Source organism: Oryx dammah, unplaced genomic scaffold, assembly GCF_014754425.2.
Source record: "Oryx dammah isolate SB20612 unplaced genomic scaffold, SCBI_Odam_1.1 HiC_scaffold_26, whole genome shotgun sequence".
Lineage (NCBI taxonomy): Eukaryota > Metazoa > Chordata > Mammalia > Artiodactyla > Bovidae > Oryx > Oryx dammah.
In genome coordinates this window covers 41,774,612-41,786,698 of record NW_024070210.1, presented here as the reverse complement: position 1 = coordinate 41,786,698, position 12,087 = coordinate 41,774,612, and the positions used below count along the sequence as shown (strand labels likewise).

Below are 12,087 nucleotides of genomic sequence, written 5' to 3'. Positions count from 1 at the left end.
GTAGAGAACGGTAAGTGCTATTATAAACAGCCCTCTACCCCTGAGTCAGTGGCACTTGTGATCACAAACCAGGCGCTGCCCCAACAGCTAGTCAGCAGCCTGCCCAGTTATACACACTCACAAAGGCAGCGAGATACTGCCTGCAGTGTGCCCTGCTGGTATGTGGCCATAGAAATTGTGTAAGAGAGCCAGAGTTAGTAAACCAATAAGCTTTAAATCAAGAAAAAAGTAGGTGAGCTAAGGGTGTTGAGTGAACTTTTCACAACTGCATTTTTTTCCTTGGAAACTAGTGAAACATTAAAAAGACAGCTCCTGAGCTATGGCACATCAGAGAAGCAATACAAAAACTAGGAAAACCAAACCCCTAAAATCCCAAATATCACTTTGATGCTTGTGGTCAGTTGATTGGGACTAACATGGAAAGTTTGGTCAAAACAACAAAAGCAGCCTCAGCCTTATAAGGCATGATCTACAAAACAAAGACTAGGGCAGATATATCCCTTTTATCACTAAAAAGTGTACTTCTATAATCAGCTTTTCAGACACCTAAGTATAGCCTGAATAAAATTTCCTACTTTTAAATGAACTGAGTTGACCATAAAGCACTGACTAAAGTAAGGCATGGATCACAGGTGGCCTTGAGGGAGGAGGTGGGGAGAGATCCAGTAAGTTCCAACTTTGCCACAAATTGCAGAGGGAAAGCAGGGAATTGTGCCTTGTATTTTAATTCAATTTTATTTTAAGATATATATTGATATATTTTATAAATAGATATTATTTCAGAAAATCTTGAATTTAGGGACAGGTTATTATTTAATTCCAGCACAGCATAATTCCAGTAATGTTAAAAAATTCAATTATGTGAAACAAAGTAAAATAATAAAGGAAAATAATGATACTTGCCCAATTATAAAATAACTATCTTAAATAAACAAAATGTAAATTGTAAGAAATAGCTAAATTTTAAATATACTGAGTAAAATAAAACAATTTGAAACAATTATATGTGTATTATATATATATATATATCATCAGTAATGTACTCTTTTTCTGGAAAGACTTCTAGCTTCTGCTCTAAGTACATAATTTTCTGATTAGAATCTCAGGAAAACACAGCTTCTAGAACAATTTCTGTGATTTTTATTAGAAACACTTTCAGATTGCTCTTGATTCAAGAAACCATAGACTTCAAACTGTTCAAATGAGAAAGTATAAGAAAATATAACCATATATCCATTTTATAAATTTAAGCCACAGAGGTCATGGAAGACCAGTCGGTTTGTCCTGCAAATGGCATACATACTGGGGGAGGGGAGTGTAGGAGCAGGGGGACAATACACGGAGGACAGAAACCCAAAGAGAAGTGAGCCCCTAAGGCAGCTGAATGGCTCTCTTCCTTTTTCTTGACAGTGTTCAGATTAGCCCATAGATCATGAGGAAAAGAGCACACATAGGTGGATTTACACTTCATTCTTCCCTACTCCCACCTGCTTAGGAAAATGGCTGCAAGAAGCTAAGCCGCAAAGCCAGCCATGGAATAAAATTGTGGGAAGACTTCTGAGGAAGCCCACAAATGAACTTCTGTAACCTTTGTTGGTCTTTTAAAACTTGTCATTTATCTTCCTCAGTAGCTTGGGCAATAACACCTCAGTGAGGCCTCTCTAATTTTAACAAGTGTTAAAATGGAAATAAAGGCATTAACTATTTTTTAAGTATTATATAACCAGGGGAACCTATAAAGAATGAGCTGTCTCATATATAATTGACTTGGTTTCAAAATTGTTTTGTTTTCCTCAAGAAATCCCATTTTCTTAAAATTTACATTTAATTTATTTAAAAGAATCATTTTATAATTGGGCAAGCTTCATCTATTTTCTTCATTATTTCACATAATTGAGGTTTTCTAATTTAATTTAAAAAATAAGCAGTCTAAGTGAATAAGTATAATTTCCTTCTCCCTCTCCAGCCCTTTCCTTGGTTTTAAACAGATTTTCTCTCGAAAAGCAGTAAAAGGCTCAGCTGTAACAAATTCAAGCATCTGTGATCTCTTCTATCCTTTTTCCCCCACTTCTCTCCACTTGAGTCATAAAGCTGACCTATAGACAAGCTACCTGGAGACACCAAGCTCAGATCACATTAAGATTTGTAGATAGTGCCAAGTATTCTACATATCAAATCCTTCATTCACTCAGTCAGTCAGTTGTCTTTTCAAGCAAATAGGTTCCAAGCAGGCCTTCCGAAAAGCTAACCGAATTTTAAGTGCCACAAGCAGACCAGGGAAGGTGGTCTAAAGAGAGTCTCTGGCAGTGCTCCTCCCCAACCTCAGCTTCCCTCTTCCCTCTTCTGATCACCACAAAACAACCAACCTTCTCAAGCTGCCCCATCTTGGTCACAACTTGCCCGTTGGTGTTAACTTTTTTTAAGGAGACAGGCAATTACAGAGGTGGTGGTGGTTCTTAAACAAAACAGTACTCTATCAGACGATGGCTTTATGGTACCAGTGGCCCACATCAGGCCTTGCCAGGTCCTTCCCAGCACATCCCACACTTGCTTGCCCACCAAGATAGTCATAAAGCTGCAGAAGGAACCAGGGCTTAAGAGTGTTGCCATTTTAATTTAGACCTTTTTCATTTACAATTTACCTAACAAGAGCAGAAGATATTAAGAAGAGGTGGCAAGAATACACAGAAGAACTGTACAAAAAAGATCTTCACGACCCGGATAATCACGATGGTGTGATCATTCACCTAGAGCCAGACATCCTGGAATCTGAAGTCAACTGGGCCTTAGAAAGCATCACTACAAACAAAGCTAGTGGAGGTGATGGAATTCCAGTTGAGCTATTTCAAATCCTGAAAGATGATGCTGTGAAAGGGCTGCACTCAATATGCCAGCAAATTTGGAAAACTCATCAGTGGCCACAGGACTGGAAAAGGGCAGGTTTTCATTCCAATCCCAAAGAAAGGCAATGCCAAAGAATGCTCAAACTACCACACAATTGCACTCATCTCACACGCTAGTAAAGTAATGTTCAAAATTCTCCAAGCCAGGCTTCAGCAATATGTGAACCGTGAACTTCCTGATGTTCAAGCTGGTTTTAGAAAAGGCAGAGGAACCAGAGATCAAATTGCCAACATCCGCTGGATCGTGGAAAAACCAAGAGAGTTCCAGAAAAACATCTATTTCTGCTTTATTGACTATGCCAAAGCCTTTGACTGTGTGGATCACAATAAACTGTGGAAAATTATGAAAGAGATGGGAATACCAGACCACCTGACCTGCCTCTTGAGAAATCTGTATGCAGGTGAGGAAGCAACAGTTAGAACTGGACATAGAACAACAGACTGGGTCCAAATAGGAAAAGGAGTACGTCAAGGATGTATATTGTCACCCTGCTTATTTAACTTCTATGAAGAGTACATCATGAGAAAGGCCAGGCTGGAAGAAGCACAAGCTGGAATCAAGATTACTGGGAGAAATATCAATAATCTCAGATATGGAGATGACACCACCCTTATGGCAGAAAGTGAAGAAGAACTAAAAAGCCTCTTGATGAAAGTGAAAGAGAAGAGTGAAAAAGTTGGCTTAAAGCTCAACATTCAGAAAACGCAGATCATGGCATCTGGTCCCATGACTTCATGGGAAATAGATGGGGAAACAGTAGAAACAGTGTCAGACTTTATTTTGGGGGGCTCCAAAATAACTGCAGGTGGTGACTGTAGCCATGAAATTAAAAGATGCTTACTCCTTGGAAGAAAAGTTATGACCAACCTACATAGCATATTCAAAAGCAGAGACATTACTTTGCCGACTAAGGTCCATCTAGTCAAGGCTATGGTTTTCCCAGTAGTCATGTATGGATGTGAGAGTTGGACTGTGAAGAAGGCTGAGCACTGAAGAATTGATGCTTTTGAACTGTGGTGTTGGAGAAGACTTTTGAGAGTCCCTTGGACTGCAAGAAGATCCAACAAGTCCATTCTGAAGGAGATCAGCCCTGGGATTTCTTTGGAAGGAATGATGCTAAAGCTGAAACTCAGTACTTTGGCCACCTCATTCGAAGAGTTGACTCATTGGAAAAGACTCTGATGCTTGGAGGGATTGGGGACAGGAGGAGAAGGGGACGACAGAGGATGAGATGGCTGGATGGCATCACTGACTCGATGGACGTGAGTCTGAGTGAACTCCGGGAGTTGGTGATGGACAGGGAGGCCTGGCGTGCTGCGATCCATGGGGTCGCAAAGAGTCAGACACAACTGAGCGACTGAACTGAACTCTCCTATTGTCTTTCTCTCCTGTTTTAACCATTCTGTTTTACCACTATCTTGCATTCTTCTGCATGCCTCCCTTTTTGCCTCATACATCCACATAAAGGAAAGTACCAGAGCTTTTGAAAATGGAGTTTAAACTACCGTTTCCTGTGGGACACAAATAGCCCTATGAAAAGTATGTGCTGACTTAGGAAGTCACAGCATTAATGACTACATCTACTTAATTCTCCCAGGGTATCCTCCTATAAGGTTGCTCTGCTACTCAAGACCTTTAGTAACTAGTAATCAACTGGCATATTTGGATAATATCACCTGCTGCCCCCAGTGACAGCAAAGAGAAAATTATTTAAGAAGCTAAGAGATCAGACAACTATTCTAGCCAATATTTCCAACATGCCAAAAGGTAATCTTTCAATATGGGAAACTCAGTCCAAACAGTCCATATAGAATAAGAAAATAATTTTGATACTTAGCAATTCCAAACAAAACAACCATAAAAAAAGGGAGTGAGCTCCTTACACCAGACCCAACTGAAAATCAGTGCAGCAGATGAAAATGGTCTAGACAGAGACAGTTTAGCTGCCAATAAGAAAAGGAGTTTCCAAAAACAAATAAATAAAAAAGCAAAAGGCATGTTCTTCTCGACCCTTTTAAAACACAGCCACTAAGTCTTCCACTAGAAGCACACTTTCAAAAAAAAATATATATATAGATCTATAGGCTGCTAGAACAGAAAAACATATTGGAGATCATAAAGCAAGGTGACAGTTCAAAGTCACAAAGCTCAGAATGAAACAAGGCAGAGCTAGAACCCATCCTTCCTAAATTCCAGCCCAGTTTTCATCCTTCTCCACACATTGCCCTTCCCTGCTCAACATGGCTTTGCTCCATGTTCAAATAATGCAACCTATAGAAAACCAGAGCCTCCATCATTAAAACTTTAATAAAGGAAAATAGGTTAAAGTCCCCCATTCAAATACATCTCAGCCTCCCTCTGGCTCAGATGGTAGAGAATCTGCCTCCAATGTGGGAGACCCAGGTTCAATCGCTGGGTTGGGAAGATCCCCTGGAGAAGGGGATGACAATGCACTCCAGTATTCTTGCCTGGAAAATCCCATGGACAGAGGATCCTGGAAGGCAGGCTACAGTCCATGGGGTCACAAAAAGTCAGACATGACTGATTGACTAACACTTTCACTTTCAGTATAACCTAAGGAGAGAGAAACAGGTGTGGCAAAAAATAAATAAATAAATACTAGATGGGGAGCTAGGCTTTCCCAATGACTCATGTTACCTTGTTCCAATCTCTTACCCTCTTAGAATTCTCTTGGATCTCTAAGGCCTCTTCCTGCTTTCATATCTTATGGAACTAGAAGATCATTCTGACCCAGAAATGTGAAGCCTGGCCCCCCAAAATATGGCTTTCACAGAAACAAGGAAATTTTCTCTGGTCAAAAACCCAGAAGTCATCTTGATTCCTCACTTTCACCCATACAGCAATATTCTTGACTCTTCCTTCAAGGCACATCTGGCATAAAATCAATTCACACTTCCATTGCCACGTTTTCCTACTCAGAGTCCTTCCAATGGCCAGCAAGCTTCAGGGTTATGCCTCCTCACGGCCTCTCCTACTTCATCCCCTGCTGCCCTCTCCTCCTATACTGCCCTCCGTGTGGACTGTTCCTCCTGGACTGTTCCTCACATGTGACAGCCACTGTTCTCATTTCTTCACTTCCTTCAGGTCTTTGCCCAACTATCTCTTCAGAGAGGCCTTCTTCAGCCAATCAATATAAAGACTGCCCACCCATCCCTAGGACTCGCCAGCCTCTCTATTTTTTTCGTAACACTTATCAGTGCCACTCTATTTTTAGTTGTCATTTTCCTCTTTACCCATGTGAATGTATGCTGCATAAAGACAAGAGCTGGTTGACCATGCCAGAACAAGAAAGTCCATTTGAGAATTCCAGGAGGCTGGCAAATACACCTCCATTGCTTTTCAGATGGGATCCAAACTATCCTACAACCTTCTTAGCAAAGATGCTTCTGCTTAATTTATGCAGAAATCATTCCACTTCTTGTTACTTCCAGAACTGAACAATATCTGCCCTTGATAGTTTCAGAAAAGAGTACTTTCAGTGAAACAAGCTCTGAAAGCCTTTTTGGCAGAGAGTGAGGAAACACTGACAGAGTGATTTTCAGCAAGGTTGTGTTCAAGTCTCTCAACAAGTTGGGTTACACATGCCATTTACAGTCACTGGAGCTACTTGGTTTAAACTTTTCAGGCTGGGTGTGTGGCAATGAGTGAGGCAAGCCGCAGGCGCCAACTGGTTAATTATATTTTCATTGCTAATTGCAAGCAGTTCTCTATGACTTTCTCACAATGGAAAGAACATCAATCCATTTGAGAGTTCTCCCAACTTCCCTTTCTGTCCTCCAAGGTCAATGAGTTCCCTTCTGGGTAAAGAAACCATTCTACTCTATTATCCCCATTCTCCAGCAATTATAAGGATGTTGTTCTCAGGCTTTATGAAAGAGTTTTCCTCTTTGCATTTGTGTTTCAACTGTCCATTCATAAACTGGACTTTCTTCAATCCTTTTCCCCAGATTGTCTAACCTAAACCTGGAAAACAGGAAATGCTGCCTCTGAGTAATTCCTACAGCATCCTCTCCCCTGATACACTTCTGTTAGGCTTGAGGTCCTCTTTCCTTTCTTTCTCCTCTTTTGAATAAAACTGTTAAACTTAGGACACCAAACAGGAGATGCTGGTGGAGCTGCAGTGTAGTGGAAACCATTGCTTAAAATACCATGAGAAAGTAACAACAGGGTCTGTGTCTGAGAAAATCTCCCTGAAACATCATCCAAAAATGGAAAAGTCTTTATGATGTTTGAAGAACTGACTCCAAACCTGGAACCTCATAAAGCCATGGAGTTGAGTCTCCAGTCTTTTATCTTACATATTTTCAGAAGGGAACAAGTCTAGCTGTATGTCACAGACAAACCCTCTGATACAAAGTGGGAAGGATCTTCCTTCACTGAGATTACAAAAATGCTGCTTTTTTCCATTAAACAGTTTCCCTGGTGGCATCCCACTTTTTTTCCCCATTAAATAGTTTCCCTGGTAGCATCCCACCACACTGCTCTTTCAACCTCACCGACAGATGTCCACCAGCTGGTCCAGCTCAGGGCAGCTACACTCGTACATGTCCCGGCAGCTCATGTGGCTCTGGTTCATTAACTCCCCCAGCAGCTGGACCATGTTGTCAGGTGTTTCTTCACATATCTTCTTAAACTGGAGCACTCTCGCAGCCTCACTGTACACATGCTTTGCCCGCTGGTAGAGTTTGAAGGTGAGCACTTAGGAAGGAAAATTATATGGACAGAGTTAGAAACAGTTACTGGCCAGGAAAAAAAAAAAAATTCAAAAGAAAAAAAAGAGTTGGACAAGTCAGTGCAAAGAAAAATACAGTTATTGAGAACTTCCATTTCTGTCTTTATTATTAATACCTTAGATTTTAAATAGGTCTTTCTGAAAGATTTCCTTATAGTCTAAAATACTCTTTTCAAGTCAATTTTACTTTAAGTTCACACATCTAGAAAGTGGCAGAGCAGAACAAGTCGTGACTTCTTACCCCAGAGCCACATTCTTTCCTCTGTGATCCCTGAGGAAAGAACCCCTGAAAATGCTTATACTAGAACTTTTATTTATAAAAATGTTTCCTAGAGATAAGCACAATTACTTCTGTATGTGTGTGTGTAAAAAACACATGTATATATGTGTATATACTGTAGCATTATTTATCACAACAGAAACTAAGAATGAATCCACGTTGCTAACAACAGAAAATATTTGTAAAATCATGCTACATCTGTTAAAAATATTATGCTATACTATTGCTACTAAAGCATCCTACTACTCCATGGGAAATTGTTCATTATTAAGTGAAAACATAAAATATAAAAATGTACATTTTAATTTAAAAAATTATAAGAAAGCACCAAAATGTTAGCAGTCATCATCTCTGCGGTGCACTGTGGGTGGCTTAACTTTCTCCTGACATATTTCTGTGCCTTCCAGATTATCCGGAATGACCCTTACTTCAGTTATAGAAATGTCCTACTGCAATGACTGTGTTTATAGTACTCATATATTCCCTTGAATAACAACCAAAACCTTCTTACCATTTTCACCCATGCTGAACAGTGGCTGAGAAAGTGTGGTGCCTCTGGGAAAAACTTGAAAAATACACAGAGGCTAATCTGCCTGTCCTGCTGGGAAAAGCCTGGGCTAAGAATCCAAAGGTCTGTCATATCTTCTCAGCCATGTGACAACTCACTGTACTCATGGCTATTTTTATAGAGCTCTATTTCCCCATCTTCAAAATGAAGTTGAAAATTATTTCTCAGGATCCTTCCAGCTCTAACATTTTATGATTCTATGAAGAACTCCCTCCAAGCATTCCCCTCATATTGTTATATTTTGAGAAGAGGATGATAACTGCTCTACTTTCTGCCCTTATCTACTCTGCTATCTGCCCCAGGAGGCTGACTTGGATGGACTACACCAGTGGGCTCCCTTGCCTTTAGATTAGAAAAAGGGAGAAGATCAACGAGAGGTGGGTGGGAGGAGAGTGAAGTTGTAGGATCTCTCCCTGGCTCCCTCCTTGCAGAGCCACCTGAAGCTGGCCCTGTCCCCCCAGCTGAAGGACACTAAACATACTTTCAAGGCAGCCTTTTCTACATGATTCTCTCTTCCAGGGTCTGCCTCCAGGTTCCTCTCCCCGAGAATACTACTGCTTTTTCAGTAGTGCTTTTATAATTTTATATTAAAAAATAACAAATGCATGACAACATACTTAACAACCAACAAATTATATTAAAGTTTTAGGTTACATTTTTTTCCCCTCCACAGTACCACCCTCATAACTTATATACTTATCATATACTTTTAATTGTTTCCACAAAGTTTGCCAACTCCTGAAGACAGAAACCAGGTCTTCTGGTTCCATGCATTTGATAGTCTGCAATCTTGTACTCCACAGAACCTTCACCATTGCCTTACATGACAAGTGCACAACGTGTGTTCACTGTTGAACACTCAGAAGGATGATTTAACTCCAGTTCAAAATCAAGATACCTCCATTTAGACACTGTTACTAAAAAAAAAAAAGTACAGTGCCAATACTCACAGCTTACTAGTTGAGGAAAGGGGACAGCCAGATTCCCTTTGGTATTGAATCTACAACTACTGATACTACATAGGATGAAAAACAAGACAATAAATGAACTTACAAGTTAAATGTAGGTGGGGATAAAAATACAACAACATGCTTTGCTCCATCAGTAACCAGGTCATGTGACTCAGTGCACACTGCAGTGTGAATTTATTTCCATCAATAGGTTCAATGGAAATGGGAATATTACATATTATTGAGAATTGTCATATATTAAAATATATTATTTTAGGGTCTAGGTATCAAAATATCTTAAGGTAAGAAAGTCTTAACAATATCCAATACTGGCACATAGCATCTGCAACAAAGTTGTCTGAAGAAAAAGCACTAGTAGATTTAACAAGAACTCCTTCAAAATCCCTGAATAGAGAAAGGAAAAAATGGGCCATTGATAGGCATGTATCTGCATTAGACAGTACCAATAATTTTATGCATGTTAATATAATCCATGTATATAAAGAAAGCTGGGTGCCGAAGAATTGATGCTTTTGAACTGTGATGTTGGAGAAGACTCTTGAGAGTCCCTTGGACTGCAAGGAGGTCCAACCAGTCTATCCTCTAGGAGATCAGTCCTGAGTATTCATTGGAAGGACTGATGTTGAAGCTCAAACTCCAATACTTTGGCCACCTAATGCGAAGAGCTGACTCGTTTGAAAAGACCCTGATGCTGGGAAAGATTGAGGGTGGGAGGAGAAGGGGACGACAGAGGATGAGATGGTTGGATGACATCACCGACTCAATGGACGTGGGTTTGGGGGACTCCAGGAGTTGCTGATGGACAGGGAGGCCTGGTTGGTGTGCTGTGGTCCATGGGGTCACAAAGAGTCATATATTACTGAGCGACTGAACTAAACTGAACTGAATATAATCCAGATTATAGAATACACATTTTGAAAGGGAGGAAAATGACTTTGGTAACTATAGTTTAAAAATATTCTTTTTAAAACTTGACATTGAAACAAAATGTTTAAAATTCTAGCTTTAGGATTCTATATGTTTCAGTTTTATTTGTGAACTATTTCACCTCCCTACATCATGGGCCAAGTTGCAAAATGAGAGCACAGGGGTAGGGTGGAGGGCATACATAAGAAGAAAATATTGAATATTGGTATTTCAATATACTGTAATGTCTCATTTCCAAAAAATCATCTAGTTTCCAGGTCCACTGATATTTATGGCTGCAGCACAAAAGGCACAATAAAGCAACATCCACTAACATTGTAAAATAGTGCTACTTAGCTGACAAATTGCTTTGCTATGTCACAATTTGTGGAGCAGTTTTTTAAACTTCAAATTATATACAGGACAACAAAGGAAAAACAATAGCATGTTCTATATGCCTATCACCTAGACTGAACAATAATTTTTTGCAATATTTGCTTCAATATTTTGCTAGTGTTTTAAAATAAATTATACATGTGACATTTCCTTCCTATATATTTCAGAGTGCAACTCTATAAAATAAGGATATTTTCTTACATAACCTCTGTATCATTATCACATCTAACAAAATTACCAATGATTCCTTAACATCGTCTCATATTCAATCCATATTTAAATTTTCCCAGTTGTTTCCATTTCAGTCAATTTACAGCAGGATCCAAGCAAAGTCTACACATTATATTCAGTCTTATGTCTAATAAGTCCCTTTTAATCAAGAATTTACAGTGATTTTTGATACTCTGGAATGTCAATGTCATATATATATATATAAAATACAAACATATCCTATAATAAAATTCAATACCAACAACAACAACAAACAGTCCATTAGCAAGAGCATGCTTTGGTTTTCCTCTAGGACTACATAGTTCTTCAAGATTAAATATTTTTCCTTTAGGATTAAATATTCTCAAGCAGAAACTATCTAGAGAGATGTGGGGTTTTTTTATATTAAACCTCAGGACTAGTGTTCTGATTTGTGATAAGAAGCATTCAGAAGGTACTGAGCAGATTACTAGAACCTCCCTGTGTCTACTCTGTTTTGTCGAGTGTTTCACAGCAAGGCTTCAGGACAGGAATGTCTAATAAGGACTCTTGCTGGGCGTTCTGAAGGTGCGTGAGAGACTGCCATGGCTCACACCCCCTGAACAGTAGTAACTCAGACAACAAAGGAAAGGGCAGAAAGGGCATCTGTTTTCAATTGTGATACAAACATCTTGCCAAAGGCTACAACAGATTTGGAGACCACCCTTCAGGAGGGAAAGCAGTTCTGCATTGGCTGGACATCACAAATGCTCTCTGGATCCAGGGTTCTGGCTTGTTATATGCTGGCAATTCAGCAGGTCTCTGTTGTGTAGATACCAGAAAATCCAGGAAAATCTGAAACTCTGTGGACAGAGCTTTCTTCCTTGTCCAGTTAACTTTTAAAATGGATGCTTCATCTCTCTTATAATCCTTGAGGGCAGTTATTAAAGGATGAAGGAATTGTTTCTTACTGCATGAATGCTCACTGCTATATGACTACTTCCAACACAAATACAGTTTAAGAACATAATACCAGGTGCCATTTTCCTGAAACACTGCCAGTGTCCTATCCTATCCATGGGAAATCTGAGGCTTCAAAGTAGGATATATCATGTGAATT

The 12,087-nt window shown here is 39.6% G+C and overlaps 1 protein-coding gene across 4 annotated transcripts in view; it reads right to left on the bottom strand.

The window, feature by feature from the left end:
* GALK2 (galactokinase 2) overlaps positions 1-12,087 on the bottom strand; it is a 153,594-nt gene that overhangs the window by 2,458 nt on the left and 139,049 nt on the right. For all 4 annotated transcript variants that reach the window (XM_040226480.1, XM_040226482.1, XM_040226479.1 and 1 more), the window contains one exon: positions 7,422-7,623. In XM_040226480.1, coding sequence (XP_040082414.1) covers positions 7,422-7,623 — 202 coding nt within the window. The remainder of the gene's footprint in view (positions 1-7,421; positions 7,624-12,087) is intronic.